This window comes from Pteronotus mesoamericanus, unplaced genomic scaffold (assembly GCF_021234165.1).
Source record: "Pteronotus mesoamericanus isolate MK-2021 breed Mesoamerican mustached bat unplaced genomic scaffold, CSHL_Meso_final scaffold_371, whole genome shotgun sequence".
Classification (NCBI taxonomy): Eukaryota; Metazoa; Chordata; class Mammalia; order Chiroptera; family Mormoopidae; genus Pteronotus; species Pteronotus mesoamericanus.
Window position 1 is genome coordinate 883,012 of NW_026555314.1, and position 17,950 is coordinate 900,961.

Below are 17,950 nucleotides of genomic sequence, written 5' to 3' on the forward strand. Positions count from 1 at the left end.
TGTAGTGAAGAACTCCTAAGGAGCAAGCATTGGCGGGGTCAGTGGGAAAGGAAAGCACAGGCACATCAAGTGAAGCTTCAGAGACCGTCCCCCGGAGCAGCCCCTGTGTCTCGCCCCACCACCCCCACCCCTCTGACGCTTGGATGAAGTGGGTGCCTGGCCCCGTAAGCAGTACTGCTCCAGAGGTGGGGTTCCTGGATGTGGGGCCATGTCACATGAACTTAAGTTTATTTGCTTTAGATTTCATCATGAACTAATTTATTGTTTCTGGTAAGAAAACTTGTGTGCTGAATTTCATGTAGATTTCTTTACTCTGCATTAGCTACTTTGCATCTTCTGTGCTGGTCACCTTGATTTACAAACGTTGATTTATTTGGCTTATTAATGAAGCTTCCTGAATGATTAGTATAGCAAGTGGGAGCAGTGGTTGTCAATGTCACCTAGGGGTCTTGTTAGAAATGAAGATTCCAAGGCCCCCCCCCAGAGATGGTGGTTGGTTGGAATTGAGTGGGGCCCAGGAATCTGCATTCTAAACATTGCCCTTGCTACCCCAGCTAGGTGATTAAGATTCAGTATATCTGAGGCCACATTTTGACCCTCGACTAGAGTATGGTTTTGTGTGATCACTACTTAAGTTATACTTTATTGTAAAACAGTAAACATTATACTTCAGATCCAGAATCTGAAAAGCTGGCTTTGGACATGGTTCATGCTGGAAGCCATGCAGGAACGCCAGCGCTGCGTGATTCTACGCACAGTGAAACCTAGGTGTATCCCTGCCCAGATCCTGAAAAGTGAAGTACCTTACAGTTTTGTTTCTAATCACATGTTCACAGTAAAAAGTCTGAAGAGCTTTACAAAACAATAAAAATGAACCTAAAACATACAGCTTTATAATAAGTTTTATATCCTGCATTTTAGAAGAAAAATCAGGTATTCACATTGAAAGAGCAAATAGTTCTACAAGGTTTATTATGAAAAACAGCATCTGTCCTACCCTACCTGCCTTTGGGCCCCTCTTCTCTGCCTCAAGAAAGTATTCCCCTTTATTTTTAGAGAGAGGAGAAGGGAGGGAGAAAGAAAGGGAGAGAAACGTATGGTGGCTTCTCGTCCCAAACAGGGACCTGGTCCACAACCCAGGCACGTGTCCTGACTGGGAATTGAATCGGCAACCCTTTGGTTTGCCGGCCAGCACTCAACCCACTGAGCCATGCCAGCCAGGTATCAATTTCTTCCTGACCTGTACCAACCTGGACTAGCTCTCCCTTGGACCTAATGTGTCTCCTGTCTGTGTGTGCTCTCCCCACACCTCTTGGTTGAATATCCTGTTTTCTTTGTAACCTCCTCTCTCGGTCTATTACCTCATACTGGTAGAGTCTTGCTGTACAAGAGGTACATCGGGAGTAGTTTTTAATAGACTGCATGTCTGAAAATGTCTCACACTTGATTTGATTGGTTATGAAATACTAGGTTGGGATTTTCCTTTAAAATTTTGAAGGCATTGTTACATTTTTATCTGGCATCTTACATTGCTTTAAGTCTGAAGCCATTCCAAGTAATGACTCTTTGTATGATTTTTTCACTTCTGTTGCCAGTGTTCTGAAGTTTCACAATTGGCGAAGGTCCGTTTTCATGCATTGGGCCAGGTTCTTGAACCCTCTCAGAATGGGCCCTCATCTTTTATTTTTGGGAAACTTTCTTAAATTTTTTAAAAATTTAATTTTTAGAGTGGAACAGAGGGAGGAAGAGGGAGAGAAACATCGATGTGAGAAACATTGGTTGCCTCATAGGCACCCTGACCAGGCATTGAACCTGTGACCTTTTGCTTTGTCGGACATTGCCCAGGCTGCATGAATCAGGGCATCTTAAATTATTTTTTAGTGATTTTCTTCCTTTGATTTTCTGATTTTCTTTCTGGATTCCCTGTTAACTCAGATGTTGGATCTCCTGGACTTACCTGTTTTTCCTAGCCCTTCTCTACCTGTACTTCTCATTTTCTTGTCTTTTGATCTCTTTATGGAAGATTTATTTCCCCAAGCTAATTCTCTGAATGTCCCTTTCTGTTTTCTTATTTTTTAATAGTACCCTGGACCAGGGTTGCAGTATCTTACCTCTGATGACATTAACATGTTTTGTTTTTTATTTATTTTTTAAGGGTATGTTTATTACAGGTAGGGGTAGTGAAACAAGAAATGGCTTACGGTAGAAGAAGCAACAGGAGAGAGCCTAGGTGGAACCGCTTTGGCTCACTGGAAAGAGGAAACAGGGCCTTGGAGACTGGATTGAGGGTTAGCCCGGGAAGAGCTGCCGCTGCCTATTGCTCCCCTGGTTGCAAGTCTCGTGGGGACCTGTAGAGTTTAGGAGATGCGTACCTGTCGGGGAGGAACGGTATGGGTGTGCTCCTGAGAGGGAGAACCCACCTAATATGCTTTGTTGAGCCTTTCATCTTCCTGCCTGATATTTTTCCCCCTTTTTATTTTATAGTTTTTCGTGTTACAGACTTAGCTGCCTGTTATCATTGGTAGTATAATTATGTTTACGACTTAGGAATTAAAAAGAATATGTGTTTGTAAGGTGATCTGATTGAACTTTTGAGGGTAAAACCCAAATGCCCACACCAGTAGGACTTCCTCCTGGGCTAGTCAGATTCCCTGGAGAAAACTTCCTGTTTTCTGTGAGGAGGGTTTACCTTGAACTGGGAGCTCAGTGTGGGGAGAGGCCTGGGGGAGTTTCATAATTCTGGTGTGTCCAAACTCACATAGTCTTCCAGGTCTCTGGGAAGACCTCTTACTCTGGAAACCTAGCACCCTCTAAAGGATGAGGTTCCAACTTTTTCCAAGATTGTGGAGGGACAATCTCAAGGCCATAGGAAGGTCTGAATATTTCAGCCAGACCTGTTTTTTAAAAAATATATATTTTCTTTGAAAATATTTTACTCTAAAATGGAGAACAACATGACAAGATGAAGATCTTGAACAAAGGATGAGCTGCTAAGAAGGCAACTAGACCAAAATTGAAGAGAGACGCTGGCTTTGACTTCCTGCACGGCCCCGTTTCCTCCAGGCCTCTGACTTTCCTCTCTACAATGGAGGATTAGGGTTGGTTGATTCACTGATATATCACCTTCTGCACTCAACTACTGGTTATTCCATAACCTTTATGAAAATAAGTAAATAAAGCATATAGGGATTTTCTGAGTCTGGCTAACATGGAGGTACTTACCTTGATTTACCCTCATGACAAAACCACAAAACTCAGACACTGAAAGAGTAATGCCCAAGGATGAGAAGAATAAGGTGGGCTCACTCCCTTGTGGTAGTTTCCAGGCTGTGGCTCAGGGAAGGGGAACTGAAGTGGACCCTGCTAGCCTACCTGGGTTGATCAAAGCTAAGAGTTTAGAGAGGCCAAAGCAGCTGGCGTTCCTAGGAATGAATACCAGAGACAAAGCTGCACAGAGAACCAGGAGATCTGCAGAGGGTCCCCACCCTCTGCATGCATGCTGTCCACCATGACCTGCTCCATTAGGAATTTATGATCAGATCACATCATAAGGTTACTTTCTATAGAACCTCCCCTGCCCCTTTTTTTCCTTTCCTTTCCTTTTTTTTTTTTTTTTTTTTTTGTTTGCCCACAGACACTAACCAAAGCCAGGGAAGAAAACTATCAAAGAGTGTTATAACAGTGCCTGGCATCAAACTGAGCTGGAATAGTTCCTCTTCCCAGCCAGACAAAGATTAAACCCACAGGGTACTGGCTGTTAGGGCCTTGTGAGGATACACCAGGGTGTGTTAGGCAGGAAGGAGGGGAGAGCATGACCCAAAGCTCTTACTGTGTTTGCCACAGGGAAGGAATGGGTGAGGCAAGGCAGGCAATTTTGAGGAATTTTAGAATTGGATATTTTAATAAATTCAGAGGGACCTGAGCTATTGGGGCAGTCTCTAGTTTACCAGTACACTCCCCAGGTTGATTTAGGGCAGGAAAAATATTGACTTGGTGTGTGAGAGTTAGATAAAGTTGTGGTTGGGGGCAGGCTTTGGATTGGTTAATTTGCGCATGGAAGTCATGCTCATATGTGAGTTGTTTACTATGCTCTAGGAATGAATGCACTCTGGAAGAGGCAGTCCAGGTTTAATAAGGACTCAAGATGTCAAAGCATCATAAAAATAAATTAAAAAATTAAATTAAAAGACTAATACAAGTATTCCGGAAAGTCTTGCCTCATAAATGTGGAACAACTAGCCCTGGACTGAGCACTGCTCTGGACTTGCCTAGCAACTCATAAAAACAAGACTTGAACAAATTTTCCAGGCCAATTTAGCTGTATCCTAGAACAAAGCTCAGAAAGATTTATAAGAATATAAGAGTATCCATTGTCCTACACAATGTCTGGCATCCAATCAAAGACTACCAAGCATGCAAAAAGGTAAGAAAGCACAGCCTGTAATGAGAATAATGAAAACATTTAAAACTGGCATAGAGAAGAACAAAAAACATTCTAATTATATTATACAGTCAAAAAGTTAAGTACTGAAATGGAAGATTTAAAAAGAAGGGGAGGAGGAAAAAGAAAAGCAGAGAAGGAAAAACTTCAAATTGAATTTTTATGGCTGGATGGGATTAACAGCAGATTAGATATTGTGGAAGAAAAGGTCGATGAACTTTAAGGTATGATTATAGAAACTATCCAAAATGAAACACACAGAAAAAAGAATCTGAAAAAGAAAAGAGCTATGGGACAACTTCAAGTGGCCTAATACATGGGTCCCCAAATAAAGAGACTGTGAGAGGGACAGCAAAAATTATTTGAAGAAATAGTGGCTAAAAACTTTACAAACTTAATGAAAACTATAAACCCACAGATCCAGGATGCTAAATGAAATCCAAGTAGAAGCAGCATGAATAAAATGACACCAAGACATAACTCAAAACCACTGATGAAGAGGGAAAAAAAAAAAAAGGCAGCAGCTAGAGAAAAAACAAAGGAATAGATAAGGGTGATGTGTCATTGAGAACAATGCTGGCACAAAGGTCATGAAACAACATACTTAAGTTATTAATTTTAAAAAAGCCAATCTAGAATTTAATGCCTGGAAAAATATCTTTCAAAGGTGTTTCTGAAGGCAAAATAAAGATGTTTTCAGACATACAAAGGCTGAAAAAACTCACCAGAAGACCTGCTATACAAAAAAAAAAAAAAAAAAAAACATTTTTCTAGCAAAATGAAAATTATTCCAGGGGTAAATCTGAATGTACACAATAGAGTGAAAATCTTATGATGGGATTTATAACACATGTAAAAATGAAATGCTTGACATTAGCATGAAGGCCAAGAGGGGAGAAAGGGAAGTATTGTAAAATTCTTGTATTAGAAATGGTATATTACTTGAAAGTTGACTGTGATAATTTAAAAATATATAATTAAGTCCCAAAACAACACTAAAAAAAGAATTAAGCCAATGTTCAAATGTCCATTAAATGATGAATAGATAAATGTGATACATATAATGGAATATTATTTAGCTACAGAAAGGAATGTGTTACTGATACATGCTACCACATAGATGAATTTTGAAAATATGCTAAGTGAAAGAAGCCATACACAAAAGGCCACATAGTGAGCGATTCCATTTATATGAAATGTCCAGAACAGGCAAATTCACAGAGACAAAGCAAATTAGTGATTGCCAGAGACTGGCGAAGGGGAGAACAGAATGCCTGTTTAATGGCTAAGGAGTTTCTTTCTGTAGTAAAGAAAGTGTTCTGTAATTAAATAGTAACGATGATTGCACAATATGGAAAGTGTACTAAAAGTCACTGAATTGCACACCTTTAAAATGGTGAACTTTATATTTTATATTACTTGAATTTTGCCTCAATAAAAGTTAAACCAATAAAGGAGATTTATGATTGAATCATAAATATTCAAAAAGAAGGCAGAAAAAGAGGAATATGCTAACAAAGAACAGATTGGGTAATAGAAAGTAAAGAGCAAGATGTTAGGCTTAAGCCTAATCATATCAACAGTCATATCAAATGTAAGTGGTGTAAACACTACAATTAAAAAGCAGAGATTTTCATGGATTAAAAAAAAGCAAGACCCAACTACATGCTACCTGTAAGAAACACTTTAAATATAAAGACATAAATAGGTTAAAAGTAAAAGATAATACCATTGCTAACGCTAATCAAAAGAAAGTTGGAGGAGCTATTATTATCACACAAGTAGATTTCAAAGCAAGGACATCAGGGATAATGAAAATTATTTCATAATGATAGAATTAATCAAGGAGCCATAAAAATCTTAAACATTTATGCGTCTAATAATAAAGTTACAAAATACATGAAGGCAAAACTGGATAGAACTACAACAAGAAATAGATAATTGCAAATAAGTCAGAAATTTCGGTTCCCCTCTCAATAACTAATAGAGCAAGTAGGCAGAAAATCAGCAAGGATATAATGAACATCACTGTAAGTCAACCTGACTTTTATTAACACCATCCAACAATAGCAGAATATTCATTTTTCTCAAGTGTACACAGAACAGTCACAAAGATTCAAAAGCCATATTAACTATGTTGTCTGACCACAGTAACATTAAATTAGAAATCATTAACAGAAAGATCCTTGAAAAATCTGTAAGTACTTGGAAACAAAATAACACTTCTGAGTAAGCCCATGAATCAAAGAAGAAACCAAAGAAGAAATTAGTATTTTGAACCAGCTTGAACATGGAAACACAACATATCAAAAGTCATGGGTGCCACTAAAGCAGAACTTAGAGTGGGTAATTTGTAGCACTAAACATATAAATGTATTAGGAAATAAAAGATCGCAGGTGAATATCTCAACTATAGTAATAGCATACAAGAAGGTTCATTTAAGAAGCCAGAAAAAGAAGAGCCAGTGAAGTTGGAAGTAAGCCTAAGAAAGGAAATAAGGATCAAAGTAGAAATCAATGAACTAGAAAATAGCAAGCAACAGAGAAAAATTAGTGAAATCTAAGATAATTCTTTAACAAATCAATAATACTGATAAACTTCAGGCCAGACTGATCAGGAAGGGGAAGCGGGGTGGAAAGACAATTGCCAGTATCAGGAATGAAAGGTGATTATTACTGATTCCAGAGATACTGAAAGGAAATATTATGAACAACTTTATGCCAGTAAGTTCAAAAACTTAGATGAAATGGACAAATTCTTTAATAGACCCCAAATATCAACCCTCACTTAAGAAGAAATACCTACCCTGACTAATACCTAATCTATTAAAGAAATTAGAATTGTAGTTGAAAATCCTCACACAAAGAAAACTTCAGGCCCATGTGCCTTCTCTGAGGAATTCTACCAAATATTTAAGGAAAAAATAATATCAATTCTACACAAACTTCGAAAAAAATTGGCGACAGGACAACACATCTCAAATCATTCTATGAGACCAGCATTACCCTGATAGCAAAAACAGGCAAAGACATTACAAGAAAAGAAAACCATATTGAAATACTACTATCCAAGAGAAAATGAACTCTATGTTCATGGAAAAGCTTGTACATGAATATGCACAGCAACTTTATTTGTAGTAGCCAGAAACAAAACAACGCACATACCCACCAACAGGTGAATTGATAAATTGCAGTGCATCCATCCAATTGAATACCACTCAGCCAAAAAAAAAAAAAAGGAACTATTGATACATGCAACATTTGTGGTAATCTCAAAATAATTACGCTAAGTGAAAGGAGTCACAGAAGAAGAGCGCACCTGTGTGATTCCATATATCTAAAACTCTAGAAAATGCAAACTAATCTGTAGGGATAGAAAGCAGATGAGTGGTTGCTCGTGGATGGGGCAGTAGGGGGAGGGAGGGAGGCCTTACCAAGGGGCACGAGGAAACTTTTGGGTGTGATAGGTATCTTTGCTGTCTTGATTGTGGTGGTAGTTTCACGGGTGTATATGCAAGTCAAAATGTGTTATATTACACACTAAACTTGTAGCATTTGGTATTTCTACTTTAATGTGGGACAGTTAGCTTTTCTACATGTTTCTCTGAGATACACTCAACATCTTGGCGCGGCAGGGTCAGGCTTGAGGTGGCTGAGGCCCAGAGAGGTGAAGGCACGTGTGGCTGTCCCAGGCAGACTGCCAGAAGTGAGCATGGGCCCTGCACTCCTGCGCTCAAGACTGGGCTTTGTTCAGTCTGACAGGTGATTCCAAACGTGCTCCTCATGAGCCCCTCTCGGTCCCGGAAGAGGGCGGAGCCTGGACCCTCACTGCTCTCCTCCCCATCTACTTTGCGCTCAGGGAAACTGAGGCCCGGAGAGGTTCTCACTGGCCTTACTCCAGGGGCAGCAGAGCTGGAGGTCTGCCGCCTGCCACAGGACACCATTGTGGTGGTTTCCTACTGCAAGTGGCCTCTCGGGAAGAGGCTGGCTCAGAAGTTCCCGTGGATCCTGGGCCCCTGGGACGGCTGTGAGAGAGGGCGCATCGCATAGAGTTAGCTTTGCAGGCGGAAGCCAGGCAGCCCGGCTCACATCCAGGCTCCTCCGGTTCCTAGACCTTGACCTTGGACAAGCCACTTAGCCTCTCTGTCTCAGTTTACTCATCTGCAAAACGGAGGTGATAGTAGCACCCATCTCCTTCAAGTGCAAAGAGAATTTAAGGAGTATAAAGTCATCCGAACAGTACCTGTCCCAGAGGACAGTGGAAGTACTTGCTAAATAAATGACTTCAGTCCTGCCTCGCCTCAAAGGTTTGGCTCCTGCCACTCCCACCCAGAGATCCCTGGGTGGAGGCCCTCCTGCCACTGATGAGCCCTGTTGCCCCCCACATGGCAGACACTTTCCAAACCTTACGTCATCCTCACTCCATCCAGCAGGATGAAAGGAGGCTTGGTTTACCTGGTTTCCAACAGGCCTGGAGAGGACCAGACCGCCAGTGGGTGACGTGGCCTGTCTGCCTCCAAGACAGACTGGATCGGGACTGGCCTGAGTGGGGCCCACCTGCTGGCTCCTTCATCTGGACCTTGGGCTGGGGCCAGCCTGGCGGGTACTCAGCCCACCAGACTGGGTGAGTCGCAAAATGCCCCCGATTCCTGAAGAGTCGAGGCCCATAGGGGAGCCTCACGGGTGGTTTGAGGCCCCAGTGTGAGGGCCCCTTAAAGGGGCTGTGGATACCTGCATGGCAACAAGGCCAACCCTTTTGAGCTATTTCATGCTCCAGCTCGGCTGTTACATCAAGTGTCTCCGTCCAAGAGGCGGGGAGATTGAGACCAGCTGCTGTCGCCTGGATTCTCCTAGAGCTCGCCTGGCAACACCCGGCTCAGGTCCTCACTCCATCCTGTTAGGAATCTCTCCGAGAGGTGACATTCAAGGTTTGTGGGTTGACTTGGGGCCAGTGGTGGGCAGGGAGTGAGGAGGGCTGGAGGGCAGGGGGCAGCCTGGCATCTCTCCAGCGAGTCAAAGGAGATCAGGGCTGCCTGCGAGTAACAGCAACAGGCTTATCAGCCTGCCGGGCCCAAGGCCATCTTCCCTGTTACTCTCTCTCCGCTGGCCCCTTCCACCGCCTGCCCTGCTTTGCCTCACCCAAGAGAGCCTCAGCCCCATGTTCCAGGGTGGGTGCACAGGGAGATGCTCCTGTGGCTCCCGAGCTACTAGGCTCCAGGGGAAAGGGGAGGCCTGGCCGGGTTTCATGGCAAGTCCAGAGCAGAGCTTGGCTGACGGGGTGCCCTTCCCATCGCCTCCGGATCAGGGTTCCTGGGAAAGTGCAAGACCAGGGGGGCCTGGCTTGAGGGTGGGGCAGGCAGCCTAGAACAGGGAGTCCCTTCTCACTGCCTCCCGTCTGATCCTGGGACCACCACCATCCCACCCTCACCCTTCTCGGCCGTCTCCCTCTGGCTCAAGAGGCTGCTATCCATCCCGCTGGCCTGAAGGTGTGCTGTGGCCCCTGCCAGCGCAGTCCCCTGGTCAGAGCTGGTGGCCCGAGGTACACACCCCAGGACCGCCGCCTTCTTGGTTGCTGGGGCTTCCCTCTGCCTCGGATCCCTCATCCAGCAGGATCCCCGGCACCCAGGCCTGACCTGCTGGCTCTGCACAGGAGCCTTAGAGCACTGGCATCTCCGCTCCGGGCCTCAGTTTCCAGCAAGACGTCTCTAAATTCCTTTTTTTTGTCTCTGCCCTGCCTGATAGGGAGTTGGGCTGAACTCCGGCTCTCCACTCAGGGCCGGGGGGGTGACCATGGCCTTAGGCTTTTGGTCTGGAGCCTGGTGGGGAGGGAGACAGCCCTCTGCTGGGAGCAAGCCACCTCTCGGGGGCAGCCCTAGGTCTGCTCGGCCCCAGAGGCCTCTGCTGCTGGCTGTGCCCACCGCCACTCCATGCGTGCCCTCTCGGGGTCCCCCACAGGGGAGGACTGTCCACGTGGCCCCCAGGGCCTGGAGGGGACATACAAGCTCTCCATCTCTGGTCTGATGTGCCTCTTAGCCTTGTGGAGTTGCCCACTCACCAAGGACAGGAGGCCTGGGGGCAGGAGCGGGCTGGTGGCCAGTGCTGTGCGCTGGGGAGACAATAGTCAGCAGTAGTGGGCCTAGCCCAAGGGGCCCTGGTCCGGAGGTCAGCAGCCCAGGCAGAGGCATGAGCTTGCGGTGAGCCCCATTCAGAGTGTTGCTAGACCTCTCTGGGCTTCCAGAATGCCCCTCCCCAGCCTGACCAAGCCCTGCCCAGATGTGAGGGCCAGTCCCTGGAGGCTCCTCTAAGTCCCCAGCCCACAGATGGATCTGACCCCTACACCTTGGTCTCTGCCCAGGGAGCACCTGAAGGCAGATCGGTGTGACTTTGGTCCCCCCCTTTCAGGAGGGCAGGGTCTGTGAATAGTGAATAGTTGGCTCCCCTGTCTCCGCACCCCAGCAGCAGGGCTGGCACTCCGTGTCTACGATGCAGGCGGGCTGGAGCTGAGGCAGAGGGAGCATCGCCTTTTATTGTGGGGTCTGCACAGCAGGCGCTGGACCCCTCCTGCTGAGGAAAGGCTGAGACCCCAGCCTGGGCTGACCCTCGAGCCTCTGATGAGCCCATTCTCCATCCATCCCCTGAATCCCAGGCTGTGCACTGGATCTCTGCGGATCTGGGGGGCCTCCAGGGCCTCCATCGTCCCCATCCCAGGTGCTTGGGGGCATTGTCAGCCAGGCGGCAGGAGCCAGGGTGGGGGCGGTCACCTGGTACAGCAGGCCTGTAACCCGGACCCTGGCCCAGCAGCTGCGGAGCCCCAGGTGGAGGCGGCAGTGGTGGCCCCAGCTGTGCTGCCCTCGGGCTCGAGGTCCAGACCTTCATAGATTGTGGGGAGCGAGGTGCGCTGGTTCAGCCGCCGGCGCAGGCCGACCAGCAGGGGCTGGGGCAGGGAGGCCACGTCCTCATTGTTGCCCAGGTCCACCCAGGCCAGCGCAGGGAACTTGGCCGCATCCTTGACGGCCTCGGTGAGCTCACGGGCAGCAGCCCGTGTCAGCCGGTTGCCGTTGAGCAGGAGCTGGGAAAGGCGAGGCAGCGTCCACAGGCTGGGCAGCAGCAGGTGCAGCAGCTCGTCGCTCAGTCCTGTGAAGCTCAGGTCCAGCGCTGTGAGCCCAGCGCCCTGGCTGCCCAGGTAGCGCTTTATGTGCTCCACGTCCCGTGTTGACAGCGGGATCCCTGAAAGGTTCACAGTCTCCCCTGCCAGCAGAGTCTTCTGGAGGCTGCTCTTGAGGCTGCGGGAAGATTGTGGGCAGGGATGGACTGAGCCCGGGTCCATGGCCCAGGCAGACCCCGCTGGTCAAAGACCATGACCCACTGGGGCGGTGCAGGGAGGTGGGGAGGCCTAGGCCCTACAGTCCAGCCAAGCCGGGACCACACTGCCACGTTCTGCATGGGTGGCTGCGGGCAGTGCTCGGAACCCCTCTGAACCTGCTTCCCCGGTGGTGAGAGGGGACCTGGCTGTTGTGAGGGTTAAACACACACCGGGTGAGGCTCCATGAGCTGCTATAAAAACCTGTGTACCTGCAACTCCACACCTGTCACATTCGTCTCACTTCTGGGCCAGCCCAGTGGGGTAGGAATGATCATTACACTCTGCAAAGGGGCAAATGGGTGCTCAGAGAGGTGATGAGTCTTTTCCGCGGTCACACACCGCTAAGTGGGGAGCCAGGTCTCCAAACCAAGGTGTTCTAACCCCTGAGCCCACATGTTTTTTTCATGTGCCTCCTCGAAGGTCAATGCTGTGGGGGTAAGGAGAGACATTCCCTAAGGAGAGATGAGGGCGACAGGGTGTCAAGCTTGTCCCCAGACCTTGGGGCTAGAGAGGGGGCAGGCCCAGGGTAGCCAGAAGGGAGGCCATAGGAATGGGGGTGGGGGCCTGCTATGGGGAAGGGCTTTCTGTATTCTAAGCTGGGAAGGAAGTTGAGAAACTGAGGAGTGTCCCCTGCTGACCCTGGAACCCCTCTTTAGGTCTCTCCTGTCATTTGAGCATGGCCCGCTAGGCAGATAGGCCTGCCTGGGGGACAAAAGCAGTAGGACCACCTCCAGGCCCCTGCCTGCCACGACAGGGGACAACCCTGTGGGCTTGGGGCTCAGCACGAGCCACCAGGGCTGAGGGAGGTCCGGGAGAGCACCAGGCCTGTGGTTCTGGGCCCCTGGGTCTAGGGGCCTGTGGCTGGTTCTTGAGCTGTCTGTGGCCATGAGGCTGTCCGGGAGTGAGAGGAGGATCCCACGACAGAGCGGGCTATCGCACCGGCTTGGACGCGTGAGCTTCAGGCAGCCTGGCGCAGAGCTGGAGGGAGGCAGGAAGGCGAGGACAGGGCGGCCGTGGGCAAGCCAGCCTGCCTCCCTCAGCCTCATTTTCCTTCCCAGTAAAATGGGAATCATAACCCCAAACCTTGTCCCTCACAGCCTGTCAGCTGAGAATTCAGCTGGCACTTGGTAAGGTCGCCTTTGTCTAGGGGTCCAGGCCTGGTGACAGGCCAGAGACTGAGGCCTCGATGAGTGAATAGGAGGCGGGTTGTACAGAGAGTGTGGCTTGGGTAGCGGGGTATTGGCTGCCATCAGTGGAGCCCGTGGTGCAGATGACAGTGAGGGCCCACCGGGTGGGGCTTCAGGCACCAGCCTCTTTCTGAGAAGCCCGGGTACTCCCCTAGGGCTGGCCCTGCCTCTCCCCATCAGCCTGGGAAGGGACCCTGAGGGGCGCAAGGCAGGGCTGTGGCTGGACTCCCCTTACCAGCTCTGGGTCTTCTTCTGGGGCAGGCTGGACTCTCTCTGCCGCTTGGAGTGAGGGGTGAGGTGGTAGATGAGCTGCCGGCAAATTTTGTCCGAGGACTTCCAGAGCTCATAGTCCTGTAGGGGGACAGTGCTGTCACGGGGAGGCCAAGCCCTTCCCCCCACCCTCTGGGTCCTGGGGATCCTAGTGTGCCAGTGGAGCAGTCATTCATCATGGATCACTGAGCTACCCCTGGTCCCCTGCCCGCCCCCCACCTGGCCATGGCCTGGCCCAGAGCCAGGGGAGGCTGCCCGCTGGGAGCTGGACAGGCTGGTCTGAGTCCCACAGTGCCCAGCGGGAGGACGTTCAGACAATGGGCCCTTGTTCCTTGTCCTCGGGCCCCGGGCCAGCATCTCAGGCTATCAGCGGGCTCTGTGCCGACTCTCAGCGCTCCCCAGAGACTCGCCACAGGGGAGGCAGGACCAAGCCCCTCCAGGGAGCCTTGCCTCCCTGACGCCGCCCCCAGAGAATAGGAACAAGTCAGGTCAGCATGCTCTTCTTCCTCTCACTCTCCAATCTAGACTGCGCCTGTGGGGCCTGGGTCTGGGCTGCCCGGGCTGGGAGGGTGGGTGTGTTACAACACCAGCACCTGGCTCTCTCCGGGGCCTAAGTGGGCCCATGTAAAGGCCTCGCTCGGGCAGAAAACGGGGGTGCCATGCTTTCCAGAGCTGGCACCAGGCACACTCGGCTACCCATATGTTCTTTATCCACCCCATTCACAGCGTGCATGCCTAGTGGCAGCAAGCGCCAGCAGTCACTGAAGGCTGTAGTCTACGTCAGATTCCTCGGTGACAACTGCTTATAGATGCTGGGGTTCTAGAGCTGGCAGGGCTCATAGTGGGCACCCTTGTCTCACACAGACTCACTGTGACTAAGGGATGGGGGCTGGGAGCTGGCCAGAGGCTGTCAGGAGCACAGCGCATCCAATGCGCATGGATGTCTGCAGGTGCCCTCGGAGCAGGGTTCTGGGCAGATGGGGTGCGGGGGGGGGAATAGGGTGGAGGTTGCTGGGGGCAGACGCCGTCCAGTATGAGGAGGGACCTCCTTGTGGCTCTTGATGCTGTGGGAAGCAGTGAGCACTTGTCCCCAAGGGTATTCCTATAAAATGGGGACATATGGATGGGGAAGGGTGGCTTTCTTCTGGCCCAGGAACTGAGGCTGAAAGTTTGGGTCCACTGGTGTATTGATCAGGACATCCTGTGTCCTGCAGGGTCCCCATACAACTTCCTGCCTGGGTCTCAGGGCTTGGTGCACAGTGCTGTCACTCAGGAAACAGTCCACCTGGCGCAGCTCACACTTGCCCCCGCTGCTGGCCAGTCTAATACACTGAAGCTGGTATCAGGTTCCAGAGGGGGGCAGCGACCTGTCTAATGCCTCAAAGCACGCCAAATGGGGCCCCAGGCTCTTCGCCCTCAGCCCTGGGCCCTCATGACCCCTGTCAACCAAACCGCCCCACCTGAGGCCCTTGCCTAGCAGCCTCACCGCCTTGGGGCACTGCAGGTCCCGGGCCAAGTTCACAAGCAGGTCGTGGGAGATGGGGTCCACCAGGTTGAGGAAGGCCACGTTCCTGTAGAGGATGTCAGTGAGGAGGGTGCCCTCAAGGCCCAGGTCCTGTGGGTGGTGAAGAGTTGAGTGAACCAAGAGTCAGGTCAGCCTTCTGCAGGCCTCCCGGCCAGCCGGGGCCCCTCACGTCCGTTGCCGCCTCTCCGTCTCTCTCCCTGAGGTTTGCTGGAGTCTCCCCACAGGTGGCAACGGGCCAATTGGCCAAGGGCAGGTGGATCTCTTAGATGAGGAGAGGGGTCGGTGTGGCAGGGGCCTCAGGGACGTGATAAGTGGGTCCTGGAGCCCTTAGACTGGTTCCCTGGAGCTGAAACACCATGCTGTGACATCATGCCTTTTCTGGGACTGGGCTTGTCTAGGGGATTCCTCGGAGTTCCTCTGATGACCCCCAAAGGCCACTGTCCTGTATTCCATTTGGGCCCTTTGCCTCTTCCACCTATTTCCAAGCGCCCCTGAGCTTCTGCCACCACCGCCTGTTTGCCCACAGGTCCAGACCCTACCTCTGGGGGTGAACCTCTCTCTCAGCTCAGACTAGGCATGTTCGTCTCCCGGCCTGAGGCTGGCCCCACCTGTGCCCCAGCTCATAAAGGGAGTCACCATCCCCACCTTCCCAGGGGCCAGGAATCGGTCTGCACTCTCCCTCACCCCCTCTCCGCCCAACTCTCCCTCCCCTCTGCTCAAGGAGGGTCAGGCCTCATGCAACAGCTTACTCCTGGGGCTCTTGGCCTTCTGACACCCTCCCCGTTCCACCCTCAGGCTGCTCGAGTGGCTCTATGAAACACACACCTGAGCTTGACCCTTGACCCCTTTTGTGGAGACCAAATACTCTTGAAGGTGTGTGATATCAGATTCACATAGTCTGCAGTCTTAGAAATCTCTGAAGCCTGTCATCGGCCCTCCCTGGCCCACGAGCCTCCTCATCTAGCCTCCAAAGCTCTCATCCCTTGCATAGCCCCACCATCAGGGCCTCTGGCCTTCCTGCCTTCAGTCCTTGACCTCCTGTTACTTGCATGGGCCTGGTATGGCATGAAACAACCTTTTAGAGGGTCTGGTTAGAGGATATATTTACAAGCTGATGGGGCAGGCACTGCCACGGGGCGCCTCCAGAATCCATGCGGGCGCCCCCAACCCAAGCCAAAGGGTGACATGTTTGATGCATAAGCCCTGCTTCGCACAGGAAGACAGGCCAGGAAGAAATGCCCAAAGGCCATAACTGCAGAGTCCCTGGGAGTCATGGGGCAGGACAGGCCTCTCACCGGGCCTGGAATCCCAACCTCTGGGACATGATGGTACAACCTAGCTGGTGCCTTGGGCTCCAGATGCCATCTCAGAGAGAGATCTGTGCCTCTGGATAGTCTGGCATTTTAAGCACCATTTAAGTTCATGTCACAGATGCCAGCTAGGGAGGATCCAAAAGGGAGGGGTGGCTGGTGAGCCTAGGCTGACATAGACAGGGCCCCAGACCGCAGCCTGCTTTCTGCTGGTCTGGACAGCTCCTCTTAAAGGGCCAGCCCCACCTTTCCAGCCTGCTGAGCCCAGAGAGGAGTGTAGCAGCAGCAGCAGCAGGGCTGAGAGAATGGAGGCTGGGCTGTGGCCTGGGCTGGTCCCCACACTGCTCTGTGGTCCTCGGCTCACCACTCTTCTCCAAGCCTCAGTTCCCACCTCTAATCATCCATCTACAGGCCCAAGACATGCACGATTGACTTCAGCTTACAGGATGGGGTAGGGGGCAGGGATGTGTGCAGAGAGGCCAGTGGCCTGCCTAGTGGTGACGCTGGGACCAGAACCCAGGGGTAGAGCAACCCAGAGCTTGGGATCCAGGACTCAGATGCCTGGTGTGTGTGGGACCAGAGCCTCTGGCCTGTCCAGATGTGATGTGATGTACAGATGCCAGGGCTGTGGACTTGATGGGCGTGAGCAATCAATGGGCCTGAGCTGCCCTCTAGGAGAATGTCCAATGATGGGTGCTGCCGCGCTGTCTGGGCTGCCATGGTGAGGACGCACCCGCTGACCAGCGGGGCTGCTTCCCAGGGTCCGGTGCTTCCCCTCACTCTGGAGGAAGGGAGAGCTGAGGGCTTCCCACTACCCCTCAATACAAGATGCCCACACTTGCCACTCCTCCCAGCACCCCCTCCTTTCCTGCTAAGGCCTGAATCTGGGCTCTTAGACCTCCTCGCTTGGAGCACCCTCAACACACAAGTGACCTCAGGCCCCAGAGGCACAAACACTCAGCTGCCCTCCCCTCCACACTCACAGTTCTCCCGGCCTCGGTGGCCCTCACTCTAGCCTGCTGCCCTCCCTCCCTCGCCTTCTCTCTCGCACAGACAATACTCCCACCCGGGCAGCCAGTGGTACCCTCCCCTCGGGACCCGCCAGGCCTGCGCGGAGCCAGCCCTGCCTCCCGGCACCTTCCAGGCCCGCGGCCCGCTGCCCCGGGCCCCTCCCTGGCCTCCAGCTCGGGCGGGCCCGTTCCTTCTCTCGCCTGGCGCAGGAGGCGCAGCAGCTGCCGGGCGCGCTCGGGCCGCCGCTCGCGGAGCGTGGACTGGATCTCGCGGAGCCAGCGCACCCGGCGCTCATAGGGCGCGGGCCCACACCCCACCGCCGCCCCAGCCTCGGGGCCAGCCTCGGGTCCGGACCGCCGGCCCAGCCGCGCCCCCATGGCTGCGGCGCGGCTGCCGCTCGGTAGGCGGGAGGCCAGACGGTCTGAGCCACGCCCCAGGCCCCCGCCCTCGGCCCGCTCCGGCCCCGCCCCCGGCCGGAGAGCGCTGGGTGGAGAACGCCGGTTCCGGGGCTGCGCATCCCTGCCGAGCGAGCCACAGCCCGGGAAGGGAGGGCGTGGGTTCCTGCTGGGGTCCCAGAGCTCCCAAACACCTGGTTTGGGGGATCTTGGTGGAGGAGAGTCCCTCGCCCACGCTAGCCCCAGCTCTGGAGTTCTGGGACTGCCCTCGCCGGGGCAGTCGCTGAGCCCAGCCAGGACGAGGTGGCACTTGCCGCCTCAAAACCCTCTGACCCCAGCGCTGACTGTGAAGCAGTCGCTTGGGCTGTGAAAGAGCCCTGGACTTCGAGTCGGGGCGGGGTAGGTGAGGGTTCCACTGAACGTTTGCCAGCTTTTTGTAGTGCCAAGA

The 17,950-nt window shown here is 51.6% G+C and overlaps 1 protein-coding gene across 1 annotated transcript; it reads right to left on the reverse strand.

Moving 5' to 3' along the window:
* Positions 1-10,957: 10,957 nt before the first annotated feature.
* LRRC75B (leucine rich repeat containing 75B) lies at positions 10,958-17,484 on the reverse strand. The gene is made up of 4 exons (XM_054592753.1): positions 17,308-17,484; positions 14,748-14,876; positions 13,227-13,342; positions 10,958-11,724 (listed from the first exon to the last, which is right to left on the reverse strand). Exons 1-4 carry the CDS (start codon positions 17,482-17,484, stop codon positions 11,199-11,201), a joined length of 948 nt encoding a protein of 315 aa, XP_054448728.1. The 3' UTR covers positions 10,958-11,198.
* Positions 17,485-17,950: the final 466 nt, after the last annotated feature.